The 26,510-nt window shown below is 43.5% G+C and overlaps 1 protein-coding gene across 2 annotated transcripts in view; it reads left to right on the plus strand.

Annotated features, from left to right (window-relative positions):
- The window catches only part of LOC121001064 (cytochrome P450 2C39-like), a 160,232-nt gene that overhangs the window by 54,826 nt on the left and 78,896 nt on the right, over positions 1-26,510 (plus strand). For both annotated transcript variants that reach the window (XM_040431961.1, XM_040431960.1), the window contains 4 exons: positions 8,789-8,951; positions 17,203-17,343; positions 17,848-18,008; positions 20,576-20,749. In XM_040431961.1, coding sequence (XP_040287895.1) covers positions 8,789-8,951; positions 17,203-17,343; positions 17,848-18,008; positions 20,576-20,749 — 639 coding nt within the window. The remainder of the gene's footprint in view (positions 1-8,788; positions 8,952-17,202; positions 17,344-17,847; positions 18,009-20,575; positions 20,750-26,510) is intronic.

The raw sequence follows: 26,510 nt of genomic DNA on the forward strand, positions 1-26,510 counted from the left end.
GGCACAGTTTCAACGTGCGGAGGGCCACGGCCTCTGCGTGCACCATCAGCATCACTGCCACCTCCCCGTCCCTTAATGCTCGCCTTCTTCATATTAAATGTTATATGCACGCTTGACACACAAGATGTGGCATGGATGTCACAGTTCACAGCAAGCACAGTATATGGAAAAAGTACGTAAAAGTATGGAAAAGGGAACATAGATTTAACTTATATTTTTACTATGTCTTGTCCTGACACACGCTATTGCAGCGCAGATGTGACAATTCACTGCAGACCCCGTTTGTAGGCAAAGTGTGGATAAATTATGGAAAAAATATATTTGCTGTCACTAATATTTTTCCCAATATCTGGCCCTGACACACAGACGCTATCGCAGCGCAGATGTGACAATTCACTGCAGGGACTGTTTATAGAAAAATTATGAAAAAATATATTTTTTGTCACTAATATTTTTCCCAATATCAGGGCCTGACATACAGACGCTATTGCAGCACAGATGTGACAATTCACAGCAGGCACCGTTTATAGGAAAATTATGGATAAATTATGGAAAAAAATATAATTGATTTTGCTAATATTTTTCCCAATATCTGGGCCTGACACACACACGCTATTGCAGCACAGATGAGACTATTCACTGCAGGGACCGTTTATAGGAAAATTATGGATAAATTATGGAAAAAAATATAATTGATTTTGCTAATATTTTTCCCAATATCTGGGCCTGACACACAGACGCTATTGCAGCACAGATGAGACTATTCACTGCAGGGACCGTTTATAGGAAAATTATGGATAAATTATGGAAAAATATACGGTAATTGTTTTCGCTAATATTTTTCCCAATATCTGGGCCTGACACACAGACGCTATTGCAGCACAGATGTGACAATTCACTGCAGGGACCGTTTATAGGAAAAATGTGGATACATTATGGAAAAAATATAATTGTTTTCAATAATATTCTTCCTATCTCTGCCCCTAACACACAGAAGGTATTGCTGAACAGATGTCACAAGTCTCTGCAGACACCCTCTATAGAAAAAGAATCGCTAAGTATGGGGGAAAAAATCGAAGACTACTTTGCAAGATTAAATTGCTGTCACCATACACAATAGTCCTTAAAAAGACTTTTGGGTCTTTGAAACGTTTTGAAATTGAATAAATTGCGATCACAAACTCCCTACACTATCTGTCCCTTCCTAAGCGCAGCTCTCCCTGACTCACAATGAGCCGAACCCGTGTCATCGGGTGCTATATAGCACCCGATGACGCGTTCCGGCCAGCCAATCACTGTAATGCCAGTAGCCAACATGTCCACTGGCATTACAGTGATGGCAGTACTTACCTACACGTTTATTGACTGCTTAGCAGCCACGAAACGTGTGGGGAGGAGACTCGAGCATAGCGATGCTCCAGCCGAACAGGTATTCGGCATGCTCGCTCAACACTAGTCATTATTGCTGAGGTAACCTTGGATATGTCTCCAAGCTCAGTTTTTTGACTGGGAAAGTCCTACGTTGGGGTCTAGATGCCAATCCTGAGGTCTCAAGTCTCTCAAATCCATCAGGCACGACCTTCTTTATACTCCACTTATGTGGATGTTTTTGACAAGAAGGAGGCTAAAATTCTGTCACCTCAGAGACCATATGAATATCCTATTAACCAAATGCCCTCCATGCGGTCAAGTATATCCACTGTACCTTCTGAAGACTAATACCATGCACGAATACATAAAGAAGAACCTGGTCCACATTGAATAGGCTGATGAATGGAAGACAGCCTTTAACACTCATGATGGCCATTATGAATCTTGTCATGCCCATGGGGCTCAGCAATGCCACAGCTATGTTCCAAAAGTTTGTCAGTGAAATCTTCCATGATCTGCTCTCTGTATGCATGGTGGTACTGTCTGTCTATCTGAGAAGTGCCTCTTTGTGAACTCATCTCTTAATTTTCTTGGCTATGTGATTTTTAAAAAGATATCTGCAGTTTTTGAATATCCATTCAGTGTCTTTTGGGCTTTTCTGATTATTATCAGCAGTTTATCTTACATTTCTTCATTTTACATTCTACCTAAACCTTGCATTACCCTGGCATCACCTACTATACCTGTACCTCCAAACTGTTCAGTGACTAAATCCTCTTCAAACCTTTACGTCCTGTGTAGTTCCGATCACTGCTGCGCGGCGGTTGGTGATCGGAACTGGGTGCCTGCTCAAATCATTGAGCAGGCACTCTGGGACAATGCGTTCCCCCCCGTGTCGGCGATCGCAGCAAACAGTTTGCTGTGTTTCGGGGTTATTCGGGTCTCTAGGGACCCGATAACCCGGAACAGGATGGTGATCGGTGGTGTGATAATACACAACCAATCACCATCCGGCGATCCTGAGAGGTGATGGTGACATCACCTCTTAGGATCGGCTCTGATTGGTTGCAGGGACAGGCGGGCGCTTCAAATTAGTGCAGCGCTCCTCTCCTCCTCCTTTTGTGTCCGGGAGCTGAGGAGAGAGGAGCAAGCTGCGCGATCTCCAGAGCCAGCACGTCAGCACCCCCTTCTGACTCTCCATAGTAAAAGGTACTGTCAGGTCCATAAATATTGGGACACTGACACAATTCTAACATTTTTGGCTCTATACACCACCACAATGGATTTGAAATGAAACGAACAAGATGTGCTTTAACTGCAGACTGTCAGCTTTAATTTGAGGGTATTTACATGCAAATCAGGTGAACGGTGCAGGAATTACAGCAGTTTGCATATGTGCCTCCCACTTGTTAAGGGACCAAAAGTAATGGGACAGAATAATAATCATAAATCAAACTTTCACTTTTTAATACTTGGTTGCAAATCCTTTGCAGTCAATTATAGCCTGAAGTCTGGAACGCATAGACATCACCAGACGCTGGGTTTTATCCCTGGTGATGCTCTGCCAGGCCTCTACTGCAACTGTCTTCAGTTCCTGCTTGTTCTTGGTATACTACAAAGAAAAAATGTGGGTGATTGAGTCAGCACAACCCTGTATGCAGGTGCACATCGCTATGGCGAAATACATATACAAACGCAAAACACAAATGCAATCGCACTCTGCAACCAGCATTCTGCCCTGCCTCTATGCTGGATGAGGCATTGGTGTACATTTTGGCCAAAGCGTAATAAGCCACTCACCACGTCAAGGTCGCCTCTATGGAGTGGTCCCTAACACTAGTTCCTACCTGTTTATGGGCCATGACAGCCACACAAAGTCCAGGGAATGCAGGTACAGCATGCACGCCAAGCACACTCTGCTTTTAACCCCGTCCGGTGCCATTACAGCTTTCATCGGATCCAGGGATGCAAGTACCAACATGCATGCTGAGTCCACTATATACTTCTCCTGGAGCCAAATGGCTACTGGTAGGTGCTATATAAGCAGATTCAGTTTTATACTGACTTTAAAACCAATAGCACCTACCAGTAGCCATTTGCCTCCAGCATAGAGGCAGGGCAGAATGCTGGTTGCAGAGTGCTATTGCATTTGTATTTTGCGTTTGTATATGTGCTTGTTCTTATGGGCATTTTCCCTTCAGTTTTGTCTTCAGCAAGTGAAATGCATGCTCAATCGGATTCAGGTCAGGTGATTGACTTGGCCATTGCATAACATTCCACTTCTTTCCCTTAAAAAACCCTTTGGTTGCTTTTGCAGTATGCTTTGGGTCATTGTCCATCTGGACTGTGAATCAGTTCTGAAGCATTTGGCTGAATATGAGCAGATAATATTGCCCAAAACACTTTAGAATTCATCCTGCTGCTTTTGTCAGCAGTGACATCATCAATAAATACAAGAGAAGCAGTTCCATTGGCAGACATACATGCCCACGCCATGACACTACCACCAGCATGCTTCACTGATGAGGTGGTATGCTTAGGATCATGAGCAGCTCCTTTCCTTCTCCATACTCTACTCTTCCCATCACTCTGGTACAAGTTGATCTTGGTCTCATCTGTCCATAGGATGTTGTTCCAGAACTGTGAAGGCTTTTTTAGATGTCATGGGGCAATCTCTAATCTGGCCTTCCTGTTTTTAAGGTTTACCAATGCTTTACATCTTGTGGTGAACCCTCTGTATTCACTCTGGTGAAGTCTTCTCTTGATTGATGACTTTGACACACATACACCTACCTCCTGGAGAGTGTTCTTGATCTGGCCAACTGCTGTGAGGGGTGTTTTCTTCACCAGGGAAAGAATTCTTCAGTCATCCACCAAAGTTGTGTTCCGTGGTCTTCCGGGTCTTTTGGTGTTGCTGAGCTCACCGGTGCGTTCCTTCTTTTTAAGAATGTTCCAAACAGTTGTTTTGGCCGCGCCTAATGTTTTTGCTATCTCTCTGATGGGTCTGTTGTGTTTTGTCAGCCTAATGATGGCTTGCTTCACTCATAGTGACAGCTCTTTGGATCTCATCTTGAGAGTTGACAGCAACAGATTCCAAATGCAAATAGCAGACTGGAAATGAACTCTGGACCTTTTATCTGCTCATTGTAATTGAAATAATGAGGGAATAACACACACCTGGCCATGGAACAGCTGAGAAGCCAATTGTCCCATTACTTTTGGTCCCTTAACAAGTGGGAGGCACATATGCAAACTGTTGTAATTCCTACACAGTTCACCTCATTTGGATGTAAATACCTCAAATTAAAGCTGACAGTCTGCAGTTAAAGCACATCTTGTCCGTTTCATTTCAAATCCATTGTGGTGGTGTATAGCGCCAAAATGTTAGAATTGTGTCGATGTCCCAATATTTATGGACCTGACTGTCTTTAGGGAAAGGTTAGGGACAGGTTAGGTTAGGCAGGGATATTCAGGGAAAGTTAGTGGGGGAAAAAAAAAAGTTTTTGATTGCATCACCCTAAATCGGGTGTCTGGGGTCCACAGCACTGCTGTGTGACTCTAGACACCCCCCCGGGGTGCTGCAGCTTGCCCCCCTGCCCCCCCCCCCAACTTTTTTATTTTTCTGCGTACGCTGACTGTGGCTGGCCACTGTTAGCGTATTGCACACCCTACCGCTAATCAGTTTCGGACGGCTGATCAGCGAGTTATAATTTTTTTTTTTTCAAATTTTTTGCCCTTTTAATTTATTTAGCTATTTATTTATTTTTTGTCTGTTAGGTTTAGGGTAAGTACGTGAACACCCGTGCCCCCACACACCAAATAAAGTTTAACACGCACGCACACACACCCTCCCCTATGGCCCGCCGGATGTTCTCGGCCGAGGAGGCATAGGCCCAGCTTGCCTCCGAGTCCGAGAGCCCCAGTAAGGACGAGGATGACCCCACTTTCCTTTTGTCATCCGCGTCCTCCTCATCATCTAGCAATGATGATGAGCCCCCAAGGCGGCGGAGACGCCGCCAGGCGGAGCAAAGGGACCGCCATGCTAGGGTCCCTGTGGCCCACACTAGTACGAGCAGCTCTGGGGCTCGTACTAGTTTCCCGGCCCACCAGATCAGTCCACCTGAGCACCCTGCCGGTGAACTTGTCTGGTGTACCCCAGAGAATTTTGAGCCTGCTATTCCTGATTTTGTAGGCCAACCAGGAATCCAGATTTCCACAGTGGGCTTCACTGAATATGACTATTTTAGTCTTTTTTTCAGTGACCACTTTGTAAATCTGATGGTGAAGCAAACAAACCTGTACGCCCAACAGTTCATTGCTTAACACCCGGGCTCCTTTTTGGCTAGGGCCGGTGGCTGGACTCCGGTCAGTGCAGCCGAGATGAGGACGTTTTGGGGTCTCGTGCTGCACATGGGCCTAGTCAAAAAAAACCAGTGTCAGGCATTACTGGAGTGGGGACATCCTCTACCAGACCCCACTTTACAGTACGGCCATGACACGTACCCGGTTTGAGTCCATCCGGAAATACCTGCATTATGCAGATAATGCAGCATGTCCCCCCCAAGGTGATCCTGCCTATGACCGCCTGTACAAAATCAGGCCGGTCATCGATCACTTCGGGTCAAATTTGTGCAGGCCTATGTACCTGGAAGGGAGGTCGCGGTTGATGTGTCTCTCATTGCTTTCAAGGGGAGACAAATTTTCCACCAGTATGTTCCCTCTAAGCGGGCGAGGTATGGCGTGAAGCTTAACAAGTGGGAGGCACATATGCAAACTTTTGTAATTCCTACACAGTTCACCTGATTTGGATGTAAATACCCTCAAATTAAAGCCGGCAGTCTGCAGTTAAAGCACATCTTGTTCGTTTCATTTCAAATCCATTGTGGTGGTGTATAGAGGCAAAAATGTTAGAATTGTGTCGATGTCCCAATATTTATGGACCTGACTGTATTTAGGGAAAGGTTAGGCAGGGATATTCAGGGAAAGTTAGTGGGGGAAAAAAAAAAGTTTTTGATTGCATCACCCTAAATCGGGTTTCTGGGGTCCACAGCACTGCTGTGTGACTCTAGACCCCCCCCCCCCCGGGGTGCTGCAGCTTGCCCCCCTGCGTAGGCTGACTGTGGCTGGCCACTGTTAGCGTATTGCACACCCCACCGCTGATCAGTTTCAGACGGCTGATCAGCGAGTTAGAATTTTTTTTTTTACAAATTTTTTTTTTTTTCAAAACCGGTGCAAAAAAAGGTATTTTTTGGTCACCTTACATCACAAAAATTGCAATAGCAAGCGATCAAAAAGTCATATGCGCCCCAAAATAGTGCCAATAAAACCGTCCTCTCATCCCGCAAAAAATGAGCCCCTACCTAAGATAATCGGCTAAAAACGAAAAAATAAACTGACTCTTAGAATATGGAGATACTAAAATGTTTTTTTTTAAAAAAAAGATAATATAGTGTAAAACATAAATAAATTTTAAAAAAGTAGACATATTAGGTCTCGCCACATCCGTAAGAATCTGCTCTATAAAAATACCCCATGACCTAACCCTTCAGATGAACACGGTCAAAAAATTAAATAAAAACGGTGGAAAAACAGCAAGTTTTTGGCAAATTTTCCATTTTAATCAGTTTTTTTCCAGTAACAAAGCAAGGGTTAACAGCCAAACAAAACTTAATATTTATTACCCTGATTCTGCAGTTTACAGAAACACCCCATATGTAGTCGTAAACTGCTGTATGACCAAACGGCAGGGCGCAGAAGGAAAGGACTGACATGGTTTCTGGAAGGCAGATTTTGATGGCCTTTTTTTTTGGCACCATGTCCCATTTGAAGCCCCCCTGATGCACCCCTAGAGTAGAAACTCCATAAAAGTGACCCCATCTGAGAAACTACACCCCTCAAGGTATTCAAAACTGATTTTACTAACTTTATTAACCCTTTAGGTGTTCCTCAACAGTTTATGGTAAATGGAGATGAAATTTCTGAATTTCTATTTTTGGTAACCTTGCCTCACAAAAATGTGATATAGAGAAACCAAAAATCATATGTACCCTAAAAATAGTCCCAACAAAACTGCCACCTTATCCCTTAGTTTCTAAAATGCGGTCACTTTTATGGAGCTTCTACTCTAGGGGTGCATCAGGGGGGCTTCAAATGGGACATAGTGTAAATAAACCAGTCCAGCAAAATCTGCCTTCCAAAAACCACACCACGCACCTTTCCCTCTACGCCCTACCGTGTGCCCGTACAGTAGTTTACGACCAAATATGGGGTGTTTCTGCAAACTACAGAATCAGGGCAAAAAATATAGCATTTTGTTTGGCTGTTAACCCTTGCTTTGTAACTGGAAAAAATTGATTAAAATAGAAAATGTGCCAAAAAATCTAAATTCTGAAATTTTATCTCCATTTGCCATTAATTCTTGTGGCACACCTAAAGGGTTAACGACGTTTGTAAAATCAGTTTTGAATACCTTGAGGGGTGTAGTTTCTAGAATGGGGTCATTTTTGGGTGGTTTACATAATGTAAGCCTCACAAAGTGACTTCAGACCTGAACTGGTCCTTAAAAAGTGGGTTTTTGAAAATTTCTGAAAAATTCCAAGATTTGCTTCTAAACTTTTAAGCCTTGTAACGTCCCCAAAAAATAAAATGTCATTCCCAAAATGATCCAAACATAAAGTAGACATATGGGGAATGTAAAGTAATAACTATTTTTGTAGGTATTACTATGTATTATAGAAGTAGAGAAATTGAAACTTGGAAATGTGCAAATTTTTCAAAATTTTTGGCAAATTAGTTTTTTTTTTATAAATAAAAATGAATTTTTTTTTTACTCCATTTTACCAGTGTCATGACGTACAATATTTGACGAAAAAACTGTCTCAGAATGGCCTGGATAAGTCAAAACGTTTTAAAGTTATTACCACATAAAGTGACACTGGTCAGATTTGCAAAAAATGGGTTAAAGGTCCAGGGTATGCATGGTCTAATGTACCTCCATTCAAGTGTAGCATTCTCTGGGGTAGATAGAGTGCCTTCCAATGTCAAAAGTTCCTGAGCTATAGGATTCTAGCTTGTCTAGTCCTGCGAACGTGTGCTATTGTATTGGTTTAACCTTGCTTGTGTAGTGGATTGATCCTGGCTGCCTGTCCTGACACCTGCCTCATCTCTGTATTTACCCTATGCCACCTGCCTTGACCTATTACCTAAGTACATCACAAATTCTGCCTGTCCTTACCTTGACAAAATGGAGGTTACTCTTAGAGGTAGCAGACTAGTAGCCCTGCAGCAAAGTCCAGAACTCCTAGCCTAGTAAAATGGGAGGATCCCTTAGACTCATTGTGAATGGATACAAACATGTATGGTGTTTACATTATGTTTTTGTATTTATTTCCCTAATTTTTTTTGTTTTCTCCATCAGCTCAGCCAAAAATACGGTTCAGTATTCACCATCTGGAAAATGTCAGAACCTGTGATGGTTCTTTGCGGTTATGAGACGGTGAAAGAGGGTCTGATAAATCACGCCGAGCAGTTCAGTGCACGACCGATAATCCCAGTGCTATATATCTCCACCAAGGGATACGGTGAGATTAACACTACATGGAAGATCTCTGTAAATGTCCACAAATCTACTCCCAAAAATCAGTCTAGAATAATATATTATATACTAGACAGGGAGGAGGGGGATGGAGCTACAGTCTATCACTCAGGTCAGAGATGCGGCAACATAGGGACAAAGTAAAACAAAGTAAAACTGATTGGCCAGATCACAATGCATACCTCTGACCACACCAGGAGGAACCCACGCCCTCTCAGCTGGGACTGGAAAAAAGATAAAAATGTTAAGAGACCAGCAGAGGGAAAGAAAAGACCCAAACCTTACCTACCATACTTCTGTCTGCTCCACATCTACAACTGTCTGGGGTTGGATACAAACGTTTTACTTTCTAATGTTAGGTTCTCTTTTACAACGGTGAGGCCATGAAAAAGGAAGGCATTCTCCAAGTCAAAGACATTGATGGGCCATCCCTAGGATGTGCGATCAGTGAGGGGTCTGATTCCTGGGATCTCCACAGAATGAAGGGGCCTCTTGAGTGTTTATCCAAGCATAGCAGATTGTCTATGTGTAGAGTTGAGCGGACACCTGGATGTTCGGGTTCGACTGGTTAGGCCGAACTTGAGAAAAAAGTTTGAGTTCGGGACCCGAACTTGACCCGAACTTGACCCCGAACCCGAACCCTATTGAAGTCAATAGGGACCCGAACTTTTGAGCACTAAAATGGCTGTAAAAATGACATGGAAAGGGCTAGAGGGCTGCAAATGGCATCAAAATGTTGTTAAGAGCATGGCAAGTGCTCTGCAAACAAATGTGGATAGGGAAATTACTTTAAATAACATAAAATAGGTAAAAATAAAAAATAATAATCTTGATCTAGGAGGACGAGGTCCATATGGAGTAGGAGGTTGAGGAGGCGGTGGATGTGGCGGTGTAGGTGGAAGCGGCGGTGGAGGAGGAGGTAGCCTACACTGCTTTTTGGTTTTAAATTTTATTTTTAAAATTAGGGTACACCCCAAAACATTGGGAAATATAACCTGTGATAACGCCCTCCAGTCATGCTAAACACACGTTCAGACAATACACTGGCTGCAGGGCAGGCCAGCACCTCCAAGGGATAAAGGGCAAGCTCAGGCCACGTGCCCAATTTGGAGACCCAGAAGTTGCAGGGGCTGACCCCTGTCAGTCAGTTCGTGTAGGCGTGTGCACACTTAGTGCCCCACCATGTCGCACGTCCCCATGATGTTCACGATTCAATTTGATATCTGCTCTATCAACTTTCGATGTTCTTTTATGCGCCTACCATGGTGATCACGGGTGGTGGGGAATCAGGGTTCCAGGGCAGAGACGGAGTGTGAGAAAAAGAGACCACATCCAAGGGAGGATTCATTTTTTCAAACTTAAAATTATAGAGTTGAAATATGGGAGAAATTATTAAAGCGTAAAAGTGTGACAACTTTTCAAAGTTTAAGCATTGAATGAAAGGATGTGGCGCGCATTAATTACTGAATAATTTATTACATTTTATTCCCTGTCACCTATGCATAGCAGGCGTTTATTCACGTTACAAAATTGTATAATGTCAACCCAAGAATGTAACAGAAAAATTATTGAAATTTATTAAGCTGTCAACTATTTAGACAAGGGGTACTATACACCCAAAAATTTGTTAATTTCGACAGAAAATGTAACTGACAATTATTTTTATTTTTTTACTGGTCTACTTGGTATAGCTGTGGTACTATACACCCAAAAATTGGTGAATTTCACCAGAAAATTTAAATGACAAAGTAGTGAAATGATCTAAAATAAAATAAGTACAAATAAAATAAAATAAAAATATTTGATTTATGAGGTGAAGTTCCATATGGAATAGGAGTTTGAGGAGGCAGTGGACGTAGCAGTGTAGGTGGAAGTGGCGGTGGAGGAGGACGAAGTAGCCAACACAGGTTTTTGGTTTTAATTTTATATTTTTAAAAGTAGGGTACACTCTAAAAGAGTGTGAAATATCCAAAATACAAACATGAGCAATTGCGCTGCAGTATAACAATGGCTGCTTAGTGCCGGTATACATGTCTATTCTGCACAAGGTACGGACAAGTCCTGAGGGATCCATGCCTGGTTCATTTTAATGAACGTGAGCTTGTCCACATTGGCTGTGGACAGGCGGCTGCGCTTGTCTGTGATGATGCCCCCTGCCGTGCTAAACACACATTCAGATAATACACTGGCTGCAGGGCAGGCCAGCACCTCCAAGGCATAAAGAGCAAGCTCAGGCCATGTGCCCAATTTGGAGACCCAGAAGTTGAAGGGGGCAGACCCGTCATTCAGTACGTGTAGGCGTGTGCACACATACTGCTCCACCATGTTGGTGAAATGCTGCCTCCTGCTAAGACGTTCCATATCAGCTGGTGGTGCTGGTTGTTGTAGCGTGCTGACAAAGCTTTTCCACATTTCGGCCATGCTAACCCTGGCTTCTGAGGTGCTGGCGGTGTACCCAGCTGCGTTGGCGACCTCTTCCTTGTCCTCTACCTTCGCCTTGTGCTTCCACTGTGCCCCCACTGTCAGATGGGAATGCCACCAGCAGCACGTCTACCAGCGTGCGCTTGTACTCGCGCATCTTACGATCACGCTCCAGTGACGGAATTAAGGACGGTACGTTGTCCTTGTAACGGGGATCCAGCAGCGTGGCCACAAAGTAATCAGTACAAGTTAGAATATAGGCAACTCGGCGATCGTTGCGGAGACACTGCAGCATGTAATCGCTCATGTGTGCCAGGCTGCCCAGAGGCAAAGAAAAGCTGTCCTCTGTGGGAGGTGTATCGTCTGTGTCCTCTGTATCCCCCCATCAACGCACCAGTGATGGCCATGAGCTGGTCTGGGTGCCACCCTGCTGTAAACATGGTTCCTCCTCCTCCATCTCCTCCTCCTCATCCTCCACCTCGTCATCCTCCAGAACTGTGCCCTGGCTGGACAATTGTGTACCTTGGGTTTGTGGGTGCAGGAACCCACCCTCGGAGCCACTTGGGAATGACTGGCCGGAAATCCTACAAAATGATCCCTCTTCCTCCTCCTGTGCCACATCCTCTTCTATCATCGCCAGGAGCGTTTTTTCAAGGAGGCATAGAAGTGGGATAGTAACGCTGAGAACGGCGTTATCGGCACTAGCCATTTTCGTGGAGTACTCGAAACAGCGCAACAAGGAACACATGTCTCGCATGGAGGCCCAGTCATTGGTGGTGAAGTGGTGCTGTTCCGCAGTGCGACTCACCTGTGCGTGCTGCAGCTGAAACTCCACTATCGCCTGCTGCTGCTCGCACAGTCTGGCCAGCATGTGCAAGGTGGAGTTCCACCTTGTGGGCACGTCGCATATGAGGCGGTGAGCGGGAAGGCCGAAGTTACGCTGCAGCAATGACGGGCGAGCAGCAGCAGGGTGAGAACGCTAAAAGTGCGCACAGACGGCCCGCACTTTATGCAGCAGCTCTGACATGTCGGGGTACGTTTTAAGGAATCTCTGCACCACCAAATTCAGCACATGCGCCAGGCAAGGGATGTGCGTCAAACCGGCTAGTCCCAGAGCTGCTACAAGATTTCGCCCATTATCGCACACCACCAGGCCAGGCTTGAAGCTGACTGCCACAAACCACTCATCGGTCTGTTGTTCAAGGCCCGTCCACAGCTCCTGCCCGGTGTGGGGTTTGTCCCCCAAACAGATACGTTTTAAAACTGCCTGCTGTCGTTTACCCCTGGCTGTGCTGAAGTTGGTGGTGAAGGTGTTACGCTGACCGGATGAGGGGCTGGTAGAGGATGAGGAAGCGGCGTAGGAGGAGGAAGCAACAGGAGGCAAACTGAAGCACCACCCTGCAATCCTCGGTGGTGGAAGGACATGCGCCAAACTGCTATCCGCCTCAGGCCCAGCCGCCACTGTATTTACCCAGTGTGCTGTTATGGAGATATAACGGCCCTGACCGTGCTTACTGGTCCACGTATCCGTAGTCAGGTGCAGCTTGCCACAGATGGTGTTGCGCAGTGCACACCTGATTTTGTCCCCTACTTGGTTGTGCAGGGAAGGGATGGCTCGCCTTGAAAAGTAGTGGCGGCTGGGCACGACGTACTTTGGGACAGCCACCGCCATAAGGCCTTTAAAACTATCCGTCTCCACCAGACAGAATGACAGCATTTCAAAGGCCAGTAATTTAGAAATGCTGGCATTCAGGGCTAGGGATCGCGGGTGGGTAGGGGGGTACTTCCTCTCCCTCTCCAGCGTTTGGGAGATGGAGAGCTGAACGCTTCCTTGGGACATTGTGGAGATGCTTGGTGACCCAGGTGTTGGTGTTGCTGGCAGATCCTCTGTTTGCGGGGTGGCAGGTGGCACTGTCACTCCAGAGGTGGATGAAGAGGCCGAGACTGCAGCAGAAGAGGAAGCAGGAGGAGCCAGAGACCTTTCTTGTTTTTTGAGGTGTCTACTCCAATGCAGCTCGTGCTTTGCACTTAAATGCCTGGTCATGCAGGTTGTGCTCAGGTTGAGAACGTTTATGCCTCACTTCAGGCTCTGATTGCACAGCGTGCAAACCACTCGTGTCTTGTCATCAGCACATTGTCTAAAGAACTGCCACGCCAGGGAACTCCTTGGAGCTGGCTTTGGTGTGCTCGGTCCCTTGCTGCGGTGGGCAGTAGCAGGCGTACTGTCTAGAGGATGGCCGCTCCGCTTTTGAACCCTGCTCCCTCTTCTGCTGTGCTGGTAGCTCTGTGCGACCACCGCCTCTTCCTCCGAACTATATAGGTCACTCGCATGACCTTGATTCCATGGGTGGTCGAGGACCTCATCGTCCTCCACATCATCTTCCACCCAGTCTTCACCTCTGCCTTCCTTGACGGTCTGCACACTTTCGAAAGCCCCAGCAGTTGGCACCTGTGTTTCGTCATCATCCGAGACTTGCTGCGATGGTCCTCCCATGTACTCATCTTGAAAGATAAGTGGTTAGGCATCGGTGCACTTTATCTCTTCCACTTCTGGGGCAGGGCTAGGTGGATGGCCCTGGGAAACCCTGCTAACAGAGTCATCAAAAAGCAGAAGAGACTGCTGCATGACTTGGGGCTCAGACTGCTTGGCTGATTTGCAAGGGGGTGAGGTGAAAGACTAATGGACATTGGCTGCAGGTGGCAACTGTGGTCAGCAGGAGACTGGGTGGGAGACAATGTGAAGGAACTGGAGCCACTGTCAGCAACCCAATCTACAGGGTGGGCCATTTATATGGATACACCTTAATAAAATGGGAATGGTTGGTGATATTAACTTCCTGTTTGTGGCACATTAGTATATGTGAGGGGGGAAACTTTTCAAGATGGGTGGTGACCATGGCGGCCATTTTGAAGTCGGCCATTTTGAATCCAACTTTTGTTTTTTCAATAGGAAGAGGGTCATGTGACACATCAAACTTATTGGGAATTTCACAAGAAAAACAATGGTGCTGAAAAAACAAAAGTTGGATTCAAAATGGCCGACTTCAAAATGGCCGCCATGGTCACCACCCATCTTGAAGTTTCCCCCCTCACATATACTAATGTGCCACAAACAGGAAGTTAATATCACCAACCATTCCCATTTTATTAAGGTGTATCCATATAAATGGCCCACCCTGTACTATCACCTGTACTTGTTCAGGCCTCACCATTCGTAGATCAGCATTATGCCCGACCAAATACCGCTGCAGGTTTTGTCGCCTACTCGCACCTGAGGAAGGGGTTTCACTTGTGCGTGTAGCTGGCACAGATCGACCACGTCCTCTCCCTGCAACAGGAGCTCCACCAGCAGCACCACGACCTGGGCCACGTCCCTTATTTGACGCTCTCCTCATATTTTTCGAATTTAGGATCTTGCCCTAAATGGGTGTTTGATTAATAGTAGAATAGAACGACAGTATGTAGAGGGTGTATCTCACACGGCCTGAACCAGTGTAGGCCTGAATTAAAGATTTCTTTGCCCAAAATGGCTGTATTTCAAATGCCTGAATCAAACGCCTGTATGTAAAGGGTGTATCTCACACGGCCTGAATTAAAGATTTCTTTGCCCAAAATGGCTGTATTTCCAATGCCTGAATCAAACACCTGTATGTAAAGGGTGTATCTCACAGGGCCTGAACCAGTATAAGTCTGAATTAAATATTTCTTTGCCCAAAATGGCTGTATTTCAAATGGCGGTATTTCAAATGCCTGAATTAAACCCCTGTATGTAGAGGGTGTATCTCACACGGCTTGAATCAGTGTAGGCCTGAATTAAAGATTTCTTTGCCCAAAATGGCTGTATTTCAAATGGCTGTATTTCAAATGTATTCGAATATTCTCTATATTGCTATATATTCTTGTTTTAGAATATTACGAATATTCAAAAAAACTAATATATTCGATATAGTGCTATGTATTAGTTTTTTAGAATATTCATCATTTTTCCCATTTAAAGTCATGATTCCTCCCTGCTTCTTGCTTGTGGGCCAATGAGTCATTGGCCCACAAGCAAGAAGCAGGGAGGAATCATGTTTTTACTCGGCAATTGAAAAATTTGTGATAAAAATTTGCATTACAAAAATTCGCATTGCGAAAATTTGCAATAAAAAATCTCGAATATTTAAAATTACGAATATATATCACTATATTCTAAATATTCGCAAATTTTCGAATTACCTATATTCGCGATAAAAATTCGAAATTCGAAGATTCGTGATCAACACTATATCTCACACGGCCTGAACCAGTGTAGGCCTGAATTCAATATTGGTGCACCAAATGGCGGTATTTAAAATCTCTGAATCTAACCCAAATGTATTAAGGGTGTATCTCACAATGACATCTGCATCAAAGGCTGCCAACAATTTTTTTTTTTTTCCCAAACGAGTGTTTGTTTAACAACTGAATTTGACAGCAGTATATAAGCCTGTAATTTCACACGTGCTGATGCTGCAGGGCCTGAAAATAGTGTTTTTTGTAAAAAAAAAAGTGTGTTTTTAAAACCCCAGAAAATGATGGCTGTATTTCTAACTTAAATTGCATGCTGACTAATCCAGATGTTGTAGATTGTCAAAAAAGTGTTTTTTTGGTAACAGAATATGAAAGCTGTATATATTAAACTTGAATTTAACACTTGGAGATCAGGAAAATACTGTTTTTTGGCAAAAAAGCGTGTTTTTAAAACCCCAGAAAATGATGGGTGTATTTCTACCTTAAATTGCACACTGACTAATCCAGATGTTGTAGATTGCCAAACAAATGGTGATTTGCAATGGGCTTAGGGCAGGGTAAAACGATTAGTAGGCATGGCTGTGATGGCTTCTAAGGTCAGACCGTTAACCGCTTGTTGATTGGCTGCTCTGCAGCCTTTCAAAAAGCGCCAAGAAAGAGCTGAACACCGAACCCGAACTTTTACTGAAATGTTCGGGTTCGGGTCCGGGGTCCAAAAATCCTAAAGTTTAGGATTTACAGTTTACAGTTCGGGTTTGCTCAACCCTATCTATGTGATGTACTACAGTTGATATGTGTAGTAGTTATGGCTGCTCAGAATTCCATTTAAAATTGTCCTCTCTAGATCAATGCTTCTCAAACTGTGCCTCTGAATTACCCCAAATTAGGGTGGATAGTCCTGCTGTCGCAGGTTATGATGCTTCTTTTCCGGCTGAGGTGCTCTGTCACAGACTGGTTCATTAGCAGAAGGGTAAAAAAGTGCTATACTGACTGGGTGCACAGGTATTAAGCGCATTGTAGGTGGTAATGGTGGACTATGGCTAGCACTGGACACTAGAGCTGTGGTTGACACTGTTAGGGGGTCAAATAGGATATATAGAAGTTGCTGCAACACCCTATCTGCATCATATCTGCTTGCCCTCTTTTGACAAGGGACATCGACTGTTGCTGAGGACCAAGTATCACTATTTTTTGGCTCATGAGGCCCAAGATATTCAAGTTTGACAAGCCCTGCAGTAGACTATAGCTGAATTGTACTGTAGTTGAATACTGCTCCTGTCCCATTCCTGATATAACGCAGAGGGTTCTGAACAAGGTCCATAAAATGTCAATATACTGGAAGACAAGAGTCTCCTGTTATATACTATGAGGTTTAGTGAGTCAATCTGAGGCAGGACAAAGAAATATAAAATATATTAAGTGTGACCCTCAGTTGTGAGAGGAACAATCTTCTAATCATATGGGGAGATGGGTGAGGTGGTAGAATAAGAAAACGTAATACTGCAAATTCTGTGGTAAATACCTAAATGTTCTTCTCTCTTCAGCTCTCAATGGACCACGATGGCGCTCACTCCGCAGCTTCACCATGACATGTCTCAGAAATGTTGGGATGGGAAAGAAGACGATGGAGACGAGGATACTGGCAGAGTCCAAGTATCTCATACAGGCTGTATCGGAGACAGGAGGTGGGTTGGCTCCCCATATTTCAAAATCTGCTGTCATCCAATTAGACAGAATTCATAGTTCTCAGGGACCATGTTAGTTCTTTCACGTGGCCTTTTCTTGCTAATGATGATATCTTTTTCTTCATTCTCTTCTCTGAAATGCTTTCTGTTGGTGATAATCACTAGATATAACCACATTATTAATTTAAAGTGACAAATTATGAGTGGTGAGGGTCCTCCCTCTGGGATCCTAAACAATCCAGTAAATGAATGGGCTCTGTGCTAGGGTAGTGCTATGTCCCCTTTTAGGCATAGCAGCATTGACAGGTCCATGCTGCGCCACTATGGACAGAGGGGTCTGGGGAACAGGAACTGTGCAAGGAAAGACCATGAACACAAAGCTAAACCAGCACTGCAGCCTCTTCATTCTCAAGGTCGTCTACACTCCTCTAATAAGGAAGGTTCCTAATATTCAGTAGAGGGTAATGCTCCGGTCTCAGTATGTCTTTCTCTCTCCTTCTGCAGGAAAACCCGTCAACCCGACAATGCTCATGGCCAGCGCTGTGGGAAACATCATCAGTTCTGTGCTGTTCGGGGAGCACTTTGATTACCAGGATGAGAAGCTGCACGAGCTTCTTTCATCGACATCCAGACATATGAAAGGGTTTTCTTCTCCACTAAACACGGTTGTCAATCATTTTACTTTGTTTTTATTTTTGGCATTTTCTTCAAATCATTGGGATTCTTCATAGTTAAATGGGAACTGTAACTTTACATGTTTTATAATGTGATCCTTTTATAAGATGAGATAAGATATCAATAGAAGAGGCTCCTCTTGGCTGGTCTAGACCACCAAGGGTGATAGTCTGTACTGTCTTAGATGTCCATCTTCCCCAAAACACAATATGCTCCTCAATACCCCATACCACCAGGGATGATGAAATTAAAGGGAACCTGTCACCTGGATTTTGGGTATAGAGCTGAGGACATGGGCCGCTAGCACATCCACAATATCCAGTCCCCATAGCTTTCTGTGCTTTTGTGTAAAAAAAAAATAAATATTTTATAGATATGTAAATGAGGCTAATAACGTTTCTGGAGCCCAGCCACGCCCATTGTGAAGGAGCCCAGCACCGCGCCGCATCCTCCGAATCTCCTCCTTGCTTTGTGACGTCGGAGGAGGAGGTTCGGAGGATGCGGGGCGGTGCTGGGCTTCTTCACAATGGGAGTGGCTGGGCTCCAGAATCGTTAGTAGCCTCATTTACATATACACTCACCTAAAGAATTATTAGGAACACCATACTAATACGGTGTTGGACCCCCTTTTGCCTCAGAACTGCCTTAATTCTACGTGGCATTGATTCCACAAGGTGCTGATAGCATTCTTTAGACATGTTGGCCCATATAGATAGGATAGCATCTTGCAGTTGATGGAGATTTGAGGGATGCACATCCAGGGCACGAAGCTCCCGTTCCACCACATCCCAAAGATGCTCTATTGGGTTGAGATCTGGTGACTGTGGGGCCATTTTAGTACAGTGAACTCATTGTCATGTTCAAGAAACCAATTTGAAATGATTGGAGCTTTGTGACATGGTGCATTATCCTGCTGGAAGTAGGCATCAGAGGATGGATACATGTTCTCATTCTGTTTACGCCAAATTCGGACTCTACCATTTGAATGTCTCAACAGAAATCGAGACTCATCAGACCAGGGAACATTTTTCCAGTCTTCAACAGTCCAATTTTGGTGAGCTCGTGCAAATTGTAGCCTCTTTTTCCTATTTGTAGTGGAGATGAGTGGTCCCCGGTGGGGTCTTCTGCTGTTGTAGCCCATCCGCCTCAAGGTTGTGCGTGTTGTGGCTTCACAAATGCTTTGCTGCATACCTCGGTTGTAACGAGTGGTTATTTCAGTCAACGTTGCTCTTCTATCAGCTTGAATCAGTCGGCCCATTCTCCTCTGACCTCTAGCATCCACAAGGCATTTTTGCCCACAGGACGGCTGCATACTGGATGTTTTTCCCTTTTCACACCATTCTTTGTAAACCCTAGAAATGGTTGTGCGTGAAAATCCCAGTAACTGAGCAGATTGTGAAATACTCAGACCGGCCCGTCTGGCACCAACAACCATGCCACGCTCAAAATTGCTTAAATCACCTTTCTTTCCCATTCTGACATTCAGTTTGGAGTTCAGGAGATTGTCTTGACCAGGACCACAACCCTAAATGCATTGAAGCAACTGCCATGTGATTGGTTGACTAGATAATTGCATTAATGAGAAATAGAACAGGTGTTCCTAATAATTCTTTAGGTGAGTGTATATAAAATCTTTTTTTAACACAATAAAAGCACAGAGCTATGGGGACTGCATATTGCGGATGTGCTAACGGCCATCTAGCAGCCCATGTCCTCAGCTCTATACCCAAAATCCAGGTGACAGGTTCCCTTTAACTCATTCTATACCCTATATCACCACAGATGCTCCTTCTAGCACCAGGGACCACAGCGGTAGCCTCTTCTCTGGCCCAAACCTCAGGGATGTTACCAATTAATTTCCCTAGCTCATTATGGCTACTAATTTTGTGTTGTATATCAAAATGTATTCACCACTGTTTTTGTATTCCCAGTTTAGATGAACCGTTTAGTTCATTGGTCTAAGAGTCCATTCACACGTCCGCAATTTCGTCCCGCATTTTGCGGAACGGAATTGCGGACCCATTCATTTCTATGGGGCAGCACGGTGTGCTGCCCGGATCCGGAATTGCAGATCCGCACTTCCGGGTCCGCAATTCAGATCCCGAAAAAAATAGAACATGTCCTATTCTTGTCTGCAATTGCGGACAAGATTAGGCATTTTCTATTAAGTGCCGGCGATGTGCGGTCCGCAAAATGCGGAACGCACATCGCTGATGTCCGTGTTTTGCGGATCCGCAAAACACACACGGACGTGTGAATGGACCCTTACTGTCCGCTCACTATTTACAAAGGCTTAGAAGGAACATTTTTAAAAGACTTGAAAAAGCCTTTCTCCTCTTACAAGGAAAATGTATCCTTTTCAGAATTATGTTGCATTGGTGATCCCACCTAAGTTGATTGTTGCTGAGACCACACCTGGGTCCTTTCTGTAACGTCTGACCCCCATACACATTAGTCCTGATTGCTCCTGGGAAGTTTTCTTCTCTTCTTCTCACTTTCTTGTGGTCCTACTGTATTTAACCTCTATGTTCATCTTTTCTTTCTGGCCTCTCTACAGCTCTGCAATATTGTGCCAATTCTTCTGAAGTTCCCGATCATCAGGCAAAAAGTCTTCAAAGAAAGCAAATTTCTGCAGAGGTTTGCAACAAAATATATAAAGCAACATAAAGAAACTTTGAATCCGGAGGCACCGAGGGATTTCATAGACTATTACTTACTGAAGATAAAAGAGGTAATGAAGATGGAACCTACTAAATGGTACTTGATTCATTTCACTGTAATTTTTAGTTAAGTGTTCTTGCATGTCAAGACCACTTACTGTTATCTCACATACAGTACAGACCAAAAGTTTGGACACACCTTCTCATTCAAAGAGTTTTCTTTATTTTCATGACTATGAAAATTGTAGATTCACACTGAAGGCATCAAAACTATGAATTAACACATGTGGAATTATATACATAAACAAGTGTGAAACACCTGAAAATATATCATATTCTAGGTTCTTCAAAGTAGCCACCTTTTGCTTTGATTACTGCTTTGCACACTCTTGGCATTCTCTTGATGAGCTTCAATAGGTAGTCCCCCGAAATGGTTTTCACTTCACAGGTGTGTCCTGTCAGGTTTAATAAGTGGGATTTCTTGCCTTATAAATTGGGTTGGGACCATCAGTGGCGTTGAGGAGAAGTCAGGTGGATACACAGCTGATAGTCCTACTGAATAGACTGTTAGAATTTGTATTATGGCAAGAAAAAAGCAGCTAAGTAAAGAAAAACGAGTGGCCATCATTACTTTAAGAAATGAAGGTCAGTCAATCAGCCGAAAAATTGGGAAAACTTTGAAAGTAAGGGCTATTTGACCATGAAGGAGAGTGATGGGGTGCTGCGCCAGATGACCTGGCCTCCACAGTCACCGGACCTGAACCCAATCGAGATGGTTTGGCTGAGCTGGACCGCAGAGTGAAGGCAAAAAGGCCAACAAGTGCTAAGCATCTCTGGGAACTCCTTCAAGACTGTTGGAAGACCATTTCAGGGGACTACATCTTGAAGCTCATCAAGAGAATGCCAAGAGTGTGCAAAGCAGTAATCAAAGCAAAAGGTGGCTACTTTGAAGAACCTAGAATATGACATATTTTCAAATGTTTCACACTTGTTTGTTATGTATATAATTCCACATGTGTTAATTCATAGTTTTGATGCCTTCATAGTCATGAAAATAAAGAAAACTCTTTGAATGAGAAGGTGTGTCCAAACTTTTGGTCTGTACTGTATATATTCTTATTATTGGCAAATTTACCACCCTAACTCCTCCCACAGTTTTTACACTACATAGACAGTAATATACCGAAACGTGCGGATTGTTCCCAATTGGTGTGCAATTACTTTGTGGAATGTTTCGCCGAATGGTTCACGAAATATCGGCGTTTATGTGGCAAAATTGGTCCCAGAGGAATGAATGGCGGAATGTTCAAAACTACAGTGGGAGCTGACAAAAGCTAGAGTGTGAGCTGAAAAATCAGGACATGATATCTAAACTGCCACCACTCCCTCATTTTCAAACCCACCTACACAAATCTTATATCAAAAAGTTCAGCTATCCCTGCTGCCACTAAAAATGCCCATGGCTAAGCCGTAGTCCTGATAGTTTTCACAATATGACCATTTGTTTGCAACTCACGCCGGCTGTTGACATTCATTGAAACTCCACTCTAGCCACCTCAAATTTGGAGGACAATTTTTAAACTGCGACTGTGCCTTCGTTTTTAATATTTCAGAGACATACTATGCATCAAAATGTAGGTCTGGGTCTTGTGATTCTCACAATATAAAGCTATTTGCTGTAGAATTTATAATTTTTAAACTAAAACCGTTTGAAGATGGCAACCGCCAGTGAAGTGAGCAAGTTGGAGCAGTTTGTTTTTAACCGCTCTTCTCTGCCCTTGCTGTAGAGTGAGTTGCCATAGGAACCCAGGTGTGTGAGCAGCCAGCAGAGTGACAAAAGCTAGTGTGTGAGCTGAAAAATCAGGACATGATTTCTAAACTGCCACCACTGCCTCATTTTCAAGCCCAGCTACACAAATTGGCGGCTAATGTTTTCATAAATGTATGTTTTAATGTAACTGTGAAGCACTTTGAGCAACAACATTGCAATTAAATGTGCTATATAAATAAATAAAAGTTGAAATGCATTTTTGACTCTATCAAGCTTGCCATGTGCACTTTTTAAATTTGATCAATCAACTGGTTGGTGTAATGTTTACTATCTTTACTCACTCCAAACACTCCACACAGTTACTCTGCCCACTCCATAAAGTTACTCTGCCCAGTCCAACCTTTCCACAGTTACTCCAGCCACTCCAACCACACAACAGTTACTCAAGCCACTTGACCCAGTTACTCTGCCCATTCCAGTTGTAGACTACTGGTGGAGGCAACAACACTTCACACAATTTCTCCAGAAATTGTAGCTTTTCTAGTTACAGAATGTATTGCACTCCAGAGCTGCATTCACCATTGTGCAGACTTCAGAGCTGAAATTTTCAAGATTTCTCTATATTAACTTTGTCTGGTGATACAACATGTCTTCCCTCACTAAGATCTTCCCCTCAAACCTATCCTGATTGAATTATCCAGGCCCATCTTTCTGCTCAACTTCTACACCGCTCCCTCCAGCTTATACCAATATTCACTATAAAACGCAATTTAAACTTTTCAGTCTTATCCACAATGATCTTCACAGTGCTACACCACCCCATATCTCCTCACTAGTCTCTGCCTACTACCCTACAGTCATGACCAAAAGTTTTGAGACTGACACAAATTTGGGTTTTCTGCTTCGGTGTTTTTGGATCTTTTTGTCAGATGTTTTATGGCATACTGAAGTACAGATATAAGCTTTTTATATATTTTTTTCACTTGTATTTACAAATCCATCAAGTGTATGCAAAGACTCAATATCTCCAAGATCCCCCCTTCTTTTTCAAGACTTCTGCAGTACTTCCTTGCATGCTAGATATCAACTTCTGGGCCAAATCCTGCCTGATGGCAACCCATTCTTTCTAATCCATGCTTGGAGTTTATAAAAAAAAAATCCATGCTTTTGTTAATCCACCTGCTTTTTTTGGATTGACCACAGGTTCTCAACTGGATTGAGATCTGAGGAGTATTCTGGCCATGGACCCAATATTCCATTGTTTTGTTAATCAAGACACTTAGTTCTCAGTTTTGCTTTGGGACATGGTCTCTATCAAAAAGCGTTGCTCATCACCACATGGTCGGAAGAAATTGCTCCTGGATGGTCTGAAGAAATTGCTCCTGGATGGTTGAGATGTTGTTCCTGACTGGTCCGGATAAGTTTCTCTTAGATAGTAGGGAGAAGTTGCTTCTGGAGGAGGTTTTGATACTATTCATGATACTTTATTCATGTCAATGTTCTTAGCAAATACTTTGAGTGAGCCCACTCCCTTGGATGAGAAGGAACCCTACACATGAATGGTTTTGAGATGCTCTATGAAATTGCTTTTCAGTATATAGAAACATCTAACAAAAATATCCAAAAGCACAGAAGCAGCAAACGTTTTAAAAAACAAAATTTCTGTCAGCCTCGAAACTTGTAAAAATACAACATATAAATTTTTCTCTTCCAAACATAGTTTAAAAGAACATTACTAGATGTATATTAAGTAAATAAGTGGAAAAAACGAAGGAACGCATATGCGTTTTTATTGCGTTTTTTCGTCAGCCTTGCGTTTTTTGACATTTAATGTTATTGATGTTGCGAAAATGTGTTCCATTTGGCTATACCTATGTATTTTCTGTATATACACGGATGTGACTTAATATATGATTTTGCTGGTTATTTGTGCATTTTCTATATTCTCTGTGTATTTACTATCGTCTTCTTCCTTAAACTATTCTTTGGTTCTTGCTTGATGTATGGCTAGCAGTCTGTACTATTTAAAATTGTTTTGCCTCATGGATCCTTTTTTTCATATAATGTTTCATTACTATTAACATTCATAAAACTTCAATAGTATAAAATGATAAAATTAAATGATAAGATTAATGACATTGGTAAGCCGATCGGCTCGGGTGAGTAGCTGTACTGCAGGTGGGACGCCCCTGCAGTAAGCAAAACCCAGTCTTTTGTGAGTAGAGACAATCGAACATCTCACAAATTCACAATACTATTTTGAGTGATACTAACTATCAATAAGAGTCATACCTTTTGTCTACATGTAACAGTAACATCGATCCAAAATCGGTCAGTTACTTTACTTTACTCAGTTATTCTGCTCAAGTGTTCCATCCGATAACACTGTATCTGGTCACTATAAGAACACACAAAGATACTGTCAACAAAATTACAACATACCCGGATGGCTTTATATACTACTTTTTGGGACAAGATCTGAATATTCATACTAACAAACGTATGTGTGACTACTAATGCACTTTTATGTCTAATACCATCAATGTGCACACTATCAATACTGGAATCATCAGTGGCGCTGCATGGACTTCATTGTCATTCATTTTAGCATATATTACAGATTTTATGTCACAAGGTCCGTGTTTTAGATTTTATGTTCATTGAAGGTTTTTATTCCATATTGTATGTTTTTTAATCATCCATACGACAGGTTTTATATTACCGTATTTATCGGCGTATAACACGCACTTTTTCCCCCTGAAAATAGGGGGCAAATCATGTATGCGTGTTATACGCCGATATTCATTGCGCTGTATGAGCCGGGAGAGAGGAGGGGCTGGAGTCCGTAACTAGGGGCGGGGCCCGGTGCAGTCACTGTACTCTTACACCGGGCCCCGCCGCTCACCAAAGTATTTATAAACGTGAATCCTTATCCTGTTATTAAGCTGCCCTCTCCCATGTTCCCATGTCCCCCCTGTATCCCCATAGCACTTACTTAAGCTTCCATAGCAGGCAGAGCGGACGGCAGCAGTAACGTCACTCACTGACGTCGAGCGCCTGCTCCGCCCCCTTTATGAATGAAGCAGGCGGAGCAGACGCGCGACGTCAGTGAGTGACGTCAGTGAGTGACGTTACTGGTGCCGTCTGCTCTGCCTGCTATGGAAGTGTGTGAATCGTAAGTGCTGTGGGGATACAGGGGAACATGGGAAAATGGGAGAGGGCAGCTTAATAACAGGATAAGGATTCACGTTTATAAATACGGTACTTCGGTGAGCAGAGGCCCGGTGTATTGGGGGACACTGTTATGAGGGGGATCTGTGGATGACATATAGCAGTGTCATCCACAGATCCCCCCCATAACAGTTCCATCCACAGATCCCCCCACCCCATAGCAGTACAATTTGAAATGGACACTGTTATGAGGGGGATCTGTGGATGACATATAGCAGTGTCATCCACAGATCCCCCCCATAACAGTTCCATCCACAGATCCCCCCACCCCATAGCAGTACAATTTGAAATTAAATTTTTTTTCCTGAAATTTCCCTTAAAATGAAAGGTGCGTGTTATACGCCAGTGCGTGTTATACGCCGATAAATACGGTAATCACCTTTTATAAATAAACTCAATATATGTATGAAATGCAGATGGTGAGTGCCTGCTAATCAATTATAAAAGCCTCGAAACGTAGCCATGACTGTACCTGTTGTCTCAGTTCTCCCAATGATTTACAACTAATATCATCCATAATGTGTACCACCGACTCCTGCCTCCAAAACTTCTTTCCAGTAGTGATGAGCGGCAGGGGCTATAATCAAATTAGCGATGTTTCACAAATATTTTGTAGAATATTTGTCATATATTCGCGAATTCGAGATTATTTTATTGAATGCGAAAAATCGGCAATGTAAAAATCGCGTAATGCAAATTCATAACGCGAAATACAGGCGTGGGTCACTTTGGCTACATTTTTCAAGCTACTAGAATTTTCATAAGTTTCTCCTGAGACTGGAGAACATGGTTGGCACGGCAGAACATTACAATCGCTTTATATACAGATA

This window comes from Bufo bufo, chromosome 5 (assembly GCF_905171765.1).
Source record: "Bufo bufo chromosome 5, aBufBuf1.1, whole genome shotgun sequence".
Lineage (NCBI taxonomy): Eukaryota > Metazoa > Chordata > Amphibia > Anura > Bufonidae > Bufo > Bufo bufo.